The sequence below is a fragment of the Coccidioides posadasii genome, chromosome 1 (genome assembly GCF_018416015.2).
Source record: "Coccidioides posadasii str. Silveira chromosome 1, complete sequence".
NCBI lineage: Eukaryota > Fungi > Ascomycota > Eurotiomycetes > Onygenales > Onygenaceae > Coccidioides > Coccidioides posadasii.
Genome location: NC_089407.1, coordinates 5919211 through 5932182, shown reverse-complemented (window position 1 = coordinate 5932182; position 12972 = coordinate 5919211). Strand labels below are relative to the sequence as shown.

The window sequence follows — 12972 nt, the reverse complement described above, 5'->3', positions numbered from 1 at the left end:
GTAGGGGTAGTATTGGTTATTAGGCAGCATGTATATATTACTTCCCGCTGAGAACCATGAGTAGCGTACGCCGTGTAAAGTCCTCAGACTCTTTGACCTCTCTGTTATTTTCTTTGCTATGGTCTTATTGTGTAGATTAGCCTCTTTACATCTACCCGATCTTAGAACCTTCTCAAGCAATATATTATGATCTCGGTATTCATGATCAGTATACAGCACAATAGTATCGAATAAACACTTAATAATGCTCCAAATACATATGAATGGGATCAAGAAATAAAGCCCCCTGTTTCCTTTGAAACAATATCCGCACTCCTTTTTGCATCAATAAATAGATCTTCACACTCTGCGATATCCGCCTCTTCGATCCCACCAGGCCGACCGTTCACCCGTGCCAGTATACTCGCAGGAGTGAGTAGCTGGAGCGCATACCGGAGGCTAACCTTCGCACCGTGTGCGGCGACTTTCTCCAGGGCCGCGTCGGTAATCTGCAAGCCTTCCGTCTTTGCACGGAGGCGCACGATGGTTTTGATTTCTTCGGGGCTATAAGGGTGGGTTGGGATGATGAGGAGGCGGGCAAGGAGGTCTGGAGGGATGCCGTGGGCTGCGACGATGTCGCCGGTTCCTCGCACGACGGTGTTGCCGCGGTTGGAGGCGAGGATGACGATGGGGGAGATAGTGGATTCGAGGGCGCGGTTGAGGTACGTGAAGCATTCGATGTCGAGCATGTGGACCTGTTGGAGGGGTGAATGTTAGGCGATTGATTTATCAAGGGAAACTGTTTGAGGGAGAATGATGAAATAAACATACTTCATCAATGAAAAGGACGCCGGGGACTAGCTCGGCGACGCCTTGATCAATATAGCGGTTAACGACTTTATTGATCTCCTGCCGTAGTTTATCCGTGATTTCGGTCTTCTTTTGTTTCATAAGTTGGCCCATCATACTCATTATATCCTGACCGCCTTGTGGTCTTGCGTTGGCGACGTCAAGATCATGGAGTGTAACATCTTGTACGATTTCTTTCTTCTTGTGGACTTCGCCCTTTGGAACGGGAACGTATTCTTCTGCTTCCAGGTCGAACTCTGTTGCGTACGCATCTGATCGCCCAACGCGTTTGCAGGCCCCAGTGTTGGCTTCAATGTAGATGACGTCTCCGACCGCAACCTTCTCCTTTTGAATAGCTTCGTATATGCTTGGGTCCAGTCGTAATTTCTTGGTGCCTCGAGCTGACTTGAGTCCGATGATTAAATGACTTATCGTCCGCCCGTAGCCACCTAATGGGTTTTCAGCCTCTTCGGGAGTGAGCTCCGTCACCTCCCCTTCGTAAACCTCCTTTGTCTCACGAACACGCAAACCTATCGAATGTCAGAACCATACAACAGCATATCTAATTGGCATACGCACCAATGGCCCGACGAAAATTCTCCATAAGAGCTTCTGTCTTCTTGACCTCTGCTGAGAAGACCTCGCTGCCAACGATCGGACAGAAGGGTACTTTTGTTCCCAACTCTTGCGAAATGGCGAGAGCTAAAGCTGTTTTTCCAGTTCCTGGTCCTCCGGCAAGTAATACTGCGCGTCCAGCCATCTTCTTTGACTTTATCAGGTCGACGACAACTCCACATGCCTATAAGCAGGTCCGTCAGTAGCAATTCTGTGGCTCCACGAAAGGGTCGAACTCACTTCTCTGGCAGCGGCCTGGCCGACAAAACCACTGCTGATATGTTCAGCTGCGCCATCTGATCGTAGACCCAGCCCTTTGATGTGCGTATGTGCTGCTGTTCTGTTCTCCCGCGAATTGCCCTTCACCTCGCTGATCTGAACCATCTTGAGCTCCTGCTAACCCGTATTTCTGGACTGGCGGGCCCAGAGTTACGGATGTTAGTTATAAACCTTGTGGGTACGATGAATAAAATTCGTTATCGCCGTATTCGTTGCCTTGCAAAACAAAGTCTGAAGGTCAGGCTCGGGCGGCCGCAAGCTCAGTAGATCTGCTGTTTCTTTCCGGGCTCAAAGCGATCCAACGGCCGGTTACTTTTTGCGGCCGGCAGCTGATTGGCTGACGTGGAACCGCGCTTGAATTTAGCTGCTAATCCCGATTGGGAGCTCTAGTGCAAAACCATCTTTTGATCTTCAGCACGGCGACGGGCAGTTAGTCGGAAACGGTTGCACCTCGACCAATCCAGCCTCTGTTACAAAGAAAAGCTCGAAGTTTTCTCTAATTTTTTTTCTTTTTTTACTCAATTGCGAACTTTTACTCAGTCTCCGGAAATCAATCGTTCCAATGCTGGCCGGTTCAGCTAGGCCGGCGGCGTCCCTCTCCTCCCTCTCCTCCGCTTTCCACAATCTCTCTCTCGCATCAAGACGAAACTTCTCCACGACCCTTCCCTCTCAAAGAACCAGGACGCTTCCAGATTATATTCCTCCTTACCCATACGGACCAAGATACACTTTTAAACAGGCCGATAGCGGTCTTTACGGAGGCGCAACCATTCAATTTGGGAATAAGATATCCAAGGGCAGAAATGAAGGGAAGACGAGGAGAATCTGGAAACCAAATATCCGCAAGGAGAAGCTCTACAGCGAGGCCTTAGAAAAGTGGCTGGATCTTAAAGTGCAGCATCGAGTGCTAAGAACAATTAAGAAAGAGGGCGGATTGGATCAATACCTTCTCAGCGACAAGCCCTCGAGAATAAAGGAACTGGGCATATTTGGCTGGGGCTTGCGATGGAAAGTTATGACCTCGAAAGCCATGAGGAAGCGATTCGAAGAAGAAAGGAAAGAGTTGGGCTTGGAGAAGCCAGCGACGTTCAAGGAATATCTCGCCCGGCACACGATGGAACAGCAGGTTCAGGCGGCCGCTGAAGACGCCGAACAGCCTCCGGCGGAGATCAAAGTGACAGTCGCTGCCGACACCCCATCCGAGACTGCCCCGGCTCCAAATCTCAATACCGCTTGAGAGGATTGCTCCATTCCGGGGGATTAAAAAAAAAAGAAAGAAAGAAAGGAAAAAAAAAAAAAAAAAAAAAAAAAAAAAAAAACATTCAAACGATTGTAAGAAGCTTCGGGTGTATGGGGAAATCCGCCGAAGCATTCTGGTGGCTTTGGGAGGAGGGATTTACTGGGCCTTTCGAAGCCGATGCTCCACCCGGATCCGATCGTTATGTATATTAGATTTCATGTATTCTCAAGTTATGTTTGGCATGGGATTTTGGCATTTCTTTTCCGCTGCCTGAGCAAGTTTTTCTTTTTAATAGACAAGGCATAGGAATGACAACTATGCGGTATGCTTTGTTAAATTAGACAATGCCTCCATGTCTGATGCTGGGCACTGATTCTGACGAGACTCTGTGGAATCCTTGTCTGGTGGTACAGCTGGCTGCGGAGCATGGAGTACTCCGTACCAAGAAGGTCTTTGTGCGCATCCGGAGTATTGTAAATATGGAATGCAATAAATGCTATTTGCAACTTGTTTTGGATATGCATCCGATTGCAATTTCGACGCATCATACAAAAGTAGGATCCACGGCGTAAGACTGCCAGCGACTCCTCTTCGTATCATTGATTGGTGGGAAGCGCAATGGGGCTAGGCCAATTCGCCAAGGTTCATCTCCAGCACGAGGTCTGAGACAAAAATCGGTTGACCAGCAATCCAGATGCCATTCATCAATGCATCCAGGAGCCTTCGATAGCTCTTGTCTCCTTGCAGATAGTGCGGCGCTCGCATCGATGGGAGAGTAGAAAGGGGCAACTCTTTCGGATCACATTCACCACGACCATGCAGTTCGCTTTACCTCCGCGGAAGAGCTCAAATCCTCCCCGGTATGCTCGACCCTCACCATCCTCAGCCCTACGGCGTCGACAACTCAAATCCGTTGCTGTTCTGGGGTTCATAATCATTTCTGTATTCTTCTTTATTTCCCATATTTTTTCCTCCGGTGATTCTTCGACGACGACGGTTGCTAGTGGGCCAAAAGTGGTGCTGGTCACGGTTCTGGACGAGCAAAGTTTAAGTGATAAGTACATCCAGCGGATCAAGCAGAATCGGGAGGACTATGTGAAACGACATGGTATTATTCTCCGGAATCTAGCGTCTCTTCAGAGCGGATTGCAGTTCAATGTTAGTGCAACGGCTAACAGATTGGACAAGGGTACATCAACTTCTTCGCAAGTACATCGGAATACGTCTCCGTCCTTAACAATGCCCCTCGAAGCTGGGCAAGTGTTCCGGCCGTCCGGCATGCGATGACATTATATCCCGGAAGCACATACTTCTTCCACCTCTCCCCTCATTCACTTATCATGGATCCCACGATACCTATAACCTCACACGTTCTCGATCCCAAGCAGCTCGAGTCCCTTATGCTCAAAGACATCCCCGTTGTGCCGCCAGACAGCGTGATAAAAACCTTCAGCCACTTATCCGGAAAGGATGTCGATTTAGTTATTACTCAAGATGCGGAGAACTTATGCCCCGGTAGCTTCGTTATCAGACAGGGAGAATGGGCGAAATACTTCCTCGACGCTTGGTTTGACCCATTATATCGGCGCTATAACTTTGCCAAAGCCGAAACCCATGCTCTTGTACGCCATCAGATCCAATCCCATGCATGGTTCTTCCAGTATGATTCTAACACACATGATTCTAGGACCACATCGTACAATGGCACCCGACCATGCTCGCCAGGCTTGCCCTCGTCCCACAGCGAATATTAAACTCTTATAGTCCACAATCATCCAAACCAGCTGCCAGCGGCAAGTATCGCGAAGGCGATTTTCTCATTCGATTCAAGGGCTGCGAAGCGGGTGGACAACGGAATTGCGAGCAAGAAATGGAGCCATATTTTCAAGAATGGGCGAAGAAGACAGGCAATGATAAATGACGAAGAGCCACTAGAATTGATGTCTCTGACATGATATGAACATTTTTATTTTTTTTTTAACTCAGCGGGGCTGCCTTTTTGCCGTCTATCATCTGATTGCTCTTTTGATTTCGTTTTTTTTGGCCGGGGCATATCAGAATTATCCTTTAATTTTACAGTATTATTGTACAATGGAGACCTTGTTTGCGTACTTGATTCCTCCCCAGCCAATTCCATGGGCTGATTTATTGAGGTATTCAGGGGAACCGGGGTCGGCGATAATGGATAGTAGATAAGACAAGTTTTCCGAGAAAATTAGGTCTGTATTGAGCTTCCAACTGCTAGATCTATTTTTAATGTCTGGACTATCAACAGACACACCTATTGGAACCTAAAAATGTCACACAACACACTACCGTTCAAGCTGGGAGACATTGGACCACATCTACTTTAACACCACCGCTCTCCAAGGAGTATCCAGGATTTGTTTATGTACTCCCTTAACTACCAAATGCCTGGGAACATGACATATCTCTTTCTCTTGTACTTGTCACCGAATTCTCGTCTGTATCTGCGCTCCTTCTGGCCAGCCCACCGCATCATGGTAGCCGAACCAACAACGATGAAAAGCAGTATACTCCAGCTCAATGAACTGACAAGGTAAATACCAAGCCACGCAATAACCTCGAACAAGTAATTCGGGCAGGTGACAAGATTAAAGCCAAACCCAGTAGGAATCCTTCTCGTGGTATCACCCTCCTTTCGGAGATTGCGAAGTGTCAGATGAGCGTTGAAGTTCGCCAATTGACCAAAAGTGAAGAGCGTGAGACCAGCGTAGAGCAGGATGGGGTTCGCTTCGGACCTTGCGGTGGGTGAGCTTGGGGAGAAAACCCAGTACGCGAGGTTGGCTCCACCAAGAATCCAGTAGTGTGCACTGTTACGGACAATGTAGCTTGCTGGCATGGTGGCCAGGCTGAATCGATGAATGAACAGGGTTTCGATTTCGCGTTTGACGAAGTGCAGGACTAACAGGAGACAAGTGAGGCGCTGGAGATCCGAGGGCGGGGGTAGAGGGCTGGGGCTCCGGTAAACGTATGGACGAATAACGTAAAGGAGCAGAGGGTGCATGATTAAAGGTCCAAGGTACTCGATGAAATAGACTGTACGCCATGCTGCCTGGGGCCCTATTTTATCAAGAAAACACCTGGATGTTAGCTATGATCGACCTTCTAAACATGGCCAAACGGGGGTTCTAGGCGGTTATCTGAGAGTATGACATACCAAGATCTTTAACATATATCACGCTCTGGTTGCGAAGACCCGTCGATTCAATTGTGATATCCTTGCTATTCTTGACCAACGTTCCATCACTGGCCTTGGTGATCCTCAAACGATGGATGGAGAATTGGGCTTGCTGGGAGATGGAAACATAGAGGCTAACTGCGGTTGCATCCCTGCCGATTGAGATGCTTTTGGGGAGCTTTCGAATTGGTTTCCCTTTGGAGAATCCAATTGTTAGTTCCTCACTCCGAGCTTCCCGAGAAGAGTGAACCTACCTCTGGGTTTTATTTCAAGCGTAATTTCTTGAGACGCCATTGTGGCCGTTCAACCGTCCAGGCAAGCTTATAGCGGTGATATTAGCTCTTAGGAAATTGCAAGCTCGGAACACGTGTTGTAAAGATGTGTTTCTGATTTGAACCGACAAAAATTTATGGTCGGCTCGATGACGCTTGGAGGACGAGCGTGGTGGCTTTCGAGTCTTGGGAGACCGCCGAAAGAAGCTTAAAATCGTCAACCGAACAATAACATGGGAGTTCAAACTCAACAAAATCTATAGGTATTTTTAACCTCGACCGTACAACAATGCTCCTCTCACGGTCTTTTGTCATTAAACTAAGAAATGTGGCAATATTCCCCTCCTTAGAGGAATAAGTAACTTCTTTACGGTCCCAGCAGGCTGATGCTTGCGGTCTCCCAGACGGGGCGCTGGGAGCATTTGTCTCTTTCACACTGGTTTTTAACCACCCAAAGTATTGGTTTCACTTTGACTTCGCCTCATTATCTTACTCGAGCGCTGGCCATGAGGGAACGTATAAGACTTGGTGGCTTGGCTGCTCCCTTTTCCTTTTTACCATGCTCTGACGACCCAATGCGAGCTCTCTGTAAGCCAGGCTGCCTTTCGGGTTGTATATCTACTGTTTGGATTCATGAGAGATGTCTGGCCCTGAGAGGTTTGTTTGGCCCATATCTCCTTTTTCTGCAAAAAGGAGGTTTAGATTAAGTGCCAGGTAAGGTCTTTTTTGCTAGAGGAATGATATCTATACATTCGCACCATGAGGTAATAGAGCTTTAACAGGTAGAAATGCGAGAAGATTGTACCAGATTGATCTACGGAGGTTTGCGTTTTGTAAGAGCAAGACAAATTGCAGTACGGATAGTATGAACTACATAGCTAAACGAGGATATAACAACCGGTAACATACAAAAGGTGCTCCAACAAGGCGGCATCTTCTACGTGCTGCAGATTGGCTTATGAACAGCTAAGGGTCCCAGGGTTCATGAACTTTCTGTTCGACTTATATTCGAACGCGACTGCATATTGCAGCAGCTGTTCTGGTAATGCCTCCATCTTGTGCTTTCGTTGATTATAGAAGATGCCGAAGAAGCGCGCATGATCATATCCCAACAGCGTGCGAGAATCGTGCCAATCGGAATACAAAATGAGACTATTTCGGACGAGGCTTCGGGAAGGGGCTACGGTAGCCTGGTGCTTAACCGACGATCACAAGGCGCTCTGCCACTTTTCCAGCATAAACAGGATCTTCTTCCGCCCAAAATTTGGTACGGCGTGCCCATGGCGAGATCCACCTATCAACCGCCTGGACTGTTGGTCCAATTTTATGACTTCAAATCCCAAGTTAATAGACCATTATGAACCTAACGCCGGTACGGAGTACAAGGACAAATATTGTCGTTTGCCGTGACTTGCCACATCCTTTGATGTCCTACCTTGGGATCTGGATGGATATGGCTTCCACTTTGTACAAGCAAGATACAAGAGTAGAACAGCCCTTAGCTAGCCAGCTCGAAGGAGAAATGACAGCATAAACCTGCAAAGACGTACCGCGATTCAGCCCAAGGGGACAGCACAAGAAAATTCTTCTATATAGAGCACGGAATAACCTCAAGAGGATTTAGAACGACAGCATACAATGGCTGGAGTAGGCACGGGCAGTGAATAATGATTATCCTCGGGGTTAGTCTATTCTCGTCGTCGGGATTTTCAGATTTACATCATGCCGCTGGATGATGGTGTCTAGCATAAACATGGTTCATGGAGGGCTAATCAAAAGCTTAGACTTAATGCTAGGAACCAACCTCGCAACGTAGTAACTTGCGGTTGGCCAACTGACTAAACTAAATAAATTGAGTGGTTTTAAAGGCCATTTTGAGAAGTGATGTGAGTGGGAGCAATATCAACGACCCGATAATGAAGAGAACGCCGAATGGTCATGAATCATAGAGCTATTACCCCAAGGTCCACAGTCAATCAGTTTCTATTATTACTTTCACAGCAGGCTGAGAACCTTGTCAACCAGACCGATAACCATGGATTGCGATAGGCTGACCTACCTTGCGCACAAGCAGCCGCGCTCCGCACGCGTAGGGCTGAGCGCACTCAGTCCACAATCCCAATTGGCTGTCCCTGCATCAGCTCCGTGCCAAGCGGCGCGGACTGGTGAACTCTGCAGCGGAGCTGGTAACCCATTTTTTGGCTCCCCAGACGCTCCCGCATCAATATGACACGGCTGGTCAACGTGCAGTGGGGTCTGGAAGCCTTGACTCCCACTAGCATTGGCCTTGAATCAGGGTCGGCTTCGGAGACCCCGAATGAAGAACGTGGCGCATTTCTCTTTTTTGGGGTTGCAACCCATGTCAGGCTCAGCCCATCGAATACGAAATGCCACGGCCCTCACCTTCATTATGCCCTTTTTCCTTTGGCACCGGGTGGGAGAAGCATGTGCAGTTGGGTGGGCGGGATCGTTCAGGCGGAGCCTCATGGTTCCGTCTAATCGTTTAACTATTTAAAGAGGAGATATCTGTCCATGGTGCATCTCTTCTTTTTTGTGTTTCTGCTCTGTTGTGTCCGGCCAATCCCCGATTTTCTCCAGCTTAATCGCCTACAATATTCTTGTATAACTAGTTATCCTTTGCGAGTGTCGTATTCAGCGTGTGTCGAATAATTGCTCAAGTTATAATCCCAGCCTTCTGAACGGAAAATGGTGCTGGATTCATTATCCCGCCGAGGTGTGCTTGACGACCTTGCGAAGTATTTCCCCCATTTCGGCGGGATTGCCAACGGCTCCCTCTGGCCGATAACTCCTGATTCGGGACACCACTCGCCGTCCCAGGGGCCTACGGGTGGGCTGCTGCAGGACCTTGGGAGTTTGGATGTCAAGGATGTCGGGACGGTCCTGGAGCTTCTTAAGAATACCGCCAGTGGTGCGCCTGTCGAGGACAAGCGTTATATTATGGAAAGAGTCATACAGGTACGTTAGGAGGATGGACTACTGTCGGGCACAATTCTAAACTCCGTTATAGCTGGCTTCGTCGCTACCCAGTACATCCCACAACCGTACTACTATCACAAATACTCTGCTGGCTCAGCTTTGGAATGACCTGAGTCACCCACCGGTCTCGTAAGTTTTCTGATGATAAGAACTTTGAAGGCCGCTAGCTGACATTGATGTAGGTATTTAGGTCGCGATGTTATTTATCGACAGGCGGATGGCTCATATAATGTATGTTTATTCGCACCCGGGGTGATTGTGCGCACTGCTGTGCTAATGGAAAACTGGACAGAATATCTATTGGCCTCAAATTGGAAAGGCGGGATCCAATTATGCAAGGAGTGTGCAGCCGAAATCGATACAGCCAGCCTCGCGCCCAGATCCAGGTCTCCTGTTCGACGGCCTTCTCGCAAGACAACAGTTCAAAGAGCACCCAAACAAATTATCGAGTGTGCTCTTTTATCTTGCAGCTCTTATCATTCATGGTATGTTTCCCAGCACTGTCGAAATGAGAATATTCGATCTAACAAGTAACTAGACCTTTTCCGAACGGACCCAAGGGATAGTTCTCGCAACATGACGTCTTCATACCTGGACTTATCGCCGTTGTACGGCTGCAACCAGGAAGAGCAAAATCAAGTTAGAACGTTTAAAGATGGGAAGCTCCGGCCGGACTGCTTTTCTGAAAGGCGTATTTTCGGGTTCCCTCCTGGTGTTGGTGTTCTGCTTATTATGTTCAATCGTTTCCACAACTATGTTGTCCAAAATCTCGCAGCGATTAATGAAAATAACCGGTTCCGAAAACCCGATGAGAGTGATGCAGATGCCTGTGCGAAGTACGACAACGATCTCTTCCAAACTGGACGCCTAATCACCTGCGGCCTTTACATAAACATTATCCTGAAAGACTATGTTAGGAACATTCTCAATATCAATCAGACAGATAGTGACTGGAGCCTCGACCCTCGTTCGGATGTGAAAGAACTTTTGAGCCACAAACCTGTTCAGGAGGCCGGTGGAAACATGGTGGCTGCGGAATTCAACCTGGTTTACCGATGGCATTCTTGCCTTTCTGATAGAGATGATCGTTGGATGCAGGAAATCTTCGAGAAAGCTTTGGATGGAAAAGACCTAGACACTATTGGTATGCCAGAATTCCTAGGGAAAATCAGGAAACTACAGAGTTCTATTCCTGATGACCCTATGTTACGGCCGTTTGCAAATCTTGAGCGGCAGTCAAACGGGTCGTATGATGACAACGATCTGGTTAAAATCCTCACGGAGAGCATTGAAGATTGCGCCGGCTCTTTTGGAGCGAGACATGTGCCCAAAGTTTTGCGATCTGTGGAGATATTGGGCATTCTCCAGGCTCGCTCGTGGAACCTGTCGAGCCTCAATGAGTTCCGGAAGTATTTCAACCTCGCCCCTCATACCTCGTTTGAAGATATCAACTCAGATCCCGAGGTTGTGGAACAATTGAGGCACTTTTATGGTCATCCCGACAATGTCGAGTTGTACCCTGGTATCGTCGTCGAGGAAGGAAAACCCCGTATAGTTCCGGGAAGCGGTCTATGTGCCAGCTATACCATATCCCGCACAGTCCTCTCCGATGCGGTGGCACTAGTGAGAGGCGATAGATTTTATACTGTTGACTATACACCACAGAATCTTACAAACTGGGGATATAACGAAGCAAACTACGATATGACGGTTAACAATGGCCACATATTCCACAAGCTTATCCTCCGCGCCTTTCCCCGACATTTCAAGCCCGATTCGGTTTACGCCCATTTCCCATTTGTTATACCCTCTGAGAACAAGAAGATACTGAGCGACTTGGGCTTGGCTGAAAAATACTCTTGGGAAAGACCTGGTGCTGTGCCTCATCCCACTGTGATCCTTTCTCATGGCGCCTGCAACGCGATACTGCACAATAAGGAAGATTTCAAGATCACTTGGGGCGAAAAAGTCAAGCATCTAATGGCGCGAAATTCTATTCCGTACGGTGCTGACTTTATGCTGTCTGGAGATGAGCAGGTGCACGAGGACTCACGCCAAATGATGCAAAAAGCGTTATACATAGAGGACTGGTGCGGGCAGGTTAGGGCTTTCTACGAACGAATAACCCTAGAACTGCTTCATTCAAAGTCACATCGAATTTCTGGAGTTAGTCAGGTTGATATCGTTCGTGATGTTGCCAATCTGGCCGCAATTCACTTTAGTTCGAACATCTTTCTGCTTCCTCTTAAGACAGAAGGGCTGCCACATGGAGTTTTCACAGACACAGAGCTTTACAGAAGCATGGCCCTGATTTTGAATTACATATTTTACGACGTCGACCCAACGCAAAGTTTCAAGCTCCGAGAGCGTTCTCGAAGCGATTCTCAGAAACTCGGAGAGCTTGTAATGTTGAATGTTCAAGCTATCTCGAAGACTGGCTTTATTGGGAGTATTATTGACAAACTGCACGGAAACGAAGCTCTCGCAAATTATGGGGTTCATATGATACGGCGCTTGCTAGCAACACAGATGCCTATTGATGAGCTTGTCTGGACACATATCCTTCCCACCGCTGGAGGCATGGTGGCAAATCAAGCGCAACTGTTTTCTCAGTGCCTTGATTTCTACCTCTCGGAGCAAGGATCAAGACACTGGCCGGAAATTCGTCGACTGGCTGGCTTGAATACCAAGGAGGCTGATGATCTTCTCCTGAGATAGTAAGTTATTGTTCGCCATGGGCTTGCTATGTTTATGTGCTAACAACTGGACAGCTTTTTGGAGGGAGCTCGGATACGATCCACTGTAGCTCTGTATCGCGATGTTTCCAAAGATTGCAAGGTTAAAGATCACGGCAAAGAGGTAAATTTGCATGCCGGACAACGAGTCATTTGCAATTTGGTGAGCTTCTCCAGAACTACCCCGGGAGATGGGTAGTAAAAATGTCTAACAGGTACAACAGATGTCTGCATGCAAGGATCCCGAGGTTTTCCCTGAGCCCGATGAGGTTGACCTCACTCGCGATCTAAATTCGTACATTCACCTTGGCGTCGGTCCTCATGAGTGTTTGGGCAAGGGCATGGTTCAAATAGGCCTTACAACCATGCTTAAGGTTGTGGGGAGACTTGACAACCTGCGCCGGGCACCCGGACCCCAGGGACAGCTGCATAGCATTCCTGGACCAGGCGGAATCCCGCTTTACATGTCGGAAGATGAGAGCGAGGTTTCTCCTTTCCCGGCTACGATGAAGGTGCTGTGGGACGGGGAGCTGCCGCCTCTTCCACAGTGAGTCAGGAAAGTGTGAAAGCGACTGATCGTATGAAGTTTCCTTAAATCTTTGACTTCCTGTCCTGTTATTAGAGTGTTCCAAGTTGTGGGGCTTGTTTTAAGGACTGATATGTGGTATGTTTGTATGTATCACGATGTAGTTCCTAAGGTACTTGTATCTGTAGGAGAATAATAATAATATCACGAATTCGAATCAATAGCAATGCTTATTAAATCAGTTAGAAGCCTGTTTTCTAGATGGATGAAAAGCAATG

General features: G+C 47.9%; 5 protein-coding genes across 5 annotated transcripts; 3 read left to right on the top strand and 2 right to left on the bottom strand.

Annotated features, from left to right (window-relative positions):
• Positions 1–187: 187 nt before the first annotated feature.
• Positions 188–1952, bottom strand: RVB1 (RuvB ATP-dependent DNA helicase pontin). Its single transcript, XM_003065695.2, has 4 exons — positions 1684–1952; positions 1408–1627; positions 811–1358; positions 188–734 (listed from the first exon to the last, which is right to left on the bottom strand). Exons 1-4 carry the CDS (start codon positions 1825–1827, stop codon positions 270–272), a joined length of 1377 nt encoding a protein of 458 aa, XP_003065741.1. The 5' UTR covers positions 1828–1952; the 3' UTR covers positions 188–269.
• Positions 1953–2173: 221 nt separating this feature from the next.
• On the top strand, positions 2174–2982 carry MRPL24 (mitochondrial 54S ribosomal protein bL28m). Its single transcript, XM_003065694.2, has one exon. The coding sequence runs from the start codon at positions 2285–2287 to the stop codon at positions 2957–2959; it is 675 nt and encodes a 224-aa protein (XP_003065740.1). The 5' UTR covers positions 2174–2284; the 3' UTR covers positions 2960–2982.
• Positions 2983–3681: 699 nt separating this feature from the next.
• On the top strand, positions 3682–5052 carry D8B26_001722 (uncharacterized protein). The gene is made up of 3 exons (XM_003065693.2): positions 3682–4070; positions 4151–4584; positions 4650–5052. The coding sequence occupies exons 1-3, from the start codon at positions 3779–3781 to the stop codon at positions 4881–4883; spliced, it is 960 nt and encodes a 319-aa protein (XP_003065739.2). The 5' UTR covers positions 3682–3778; the 3' UTR covers positions 4884–5052.
• Positions 5053–5165: 113 nt separating this feature from the next.
• On the bottom strand, positions 5166–6648 carry TSC13 (3-oxo-5a-steroid 4- dehydrogenase). The gene is made up of 3 exons (XM_003065692.2): positions 6419–6648; positions 6144–6359; positions 5166–6046 (listed from the first exon to the last, which is right to left on the bottom strand). The coding sequence occupies exons 1-3, from the start codon at positions 6456–6458 to the stop codon at positions 5367–5369; spliced, it is 936 nt and encodes a 311-aa protein (XP_003065738.1). The 5' UTR covers positions 6459–6648; the 3' UTR covers positions 5166–5366.
• A 1708-nt stretch (positions 6649–8356) lies between these two features.
• On the top strand, positions 8357–12905 carry D8B26_001720 (uncharacterized protein). The gene is made up of 7 exons (XM_003065691.2): positions 8357–9412; positions 9465–9562; positions 9616–9664; positions 9726–9918; positions 9972–12150; positions 12205–12331; positions 12393–12905. The coding sequence occupies exons 1-7, from the start codon at positions 9143–9145 to the stop codon at positions 12717–12719; spliced, it is 3243 nt and encodes a 1080-aa protein (XP_003065737.2). The 5' UTR covers positions 8357–9142; the 3' UTR covers positions 12720–12905.
• The last annotated feature ends 67 nt before the right edge of the window (positions 12906–12972 follow it).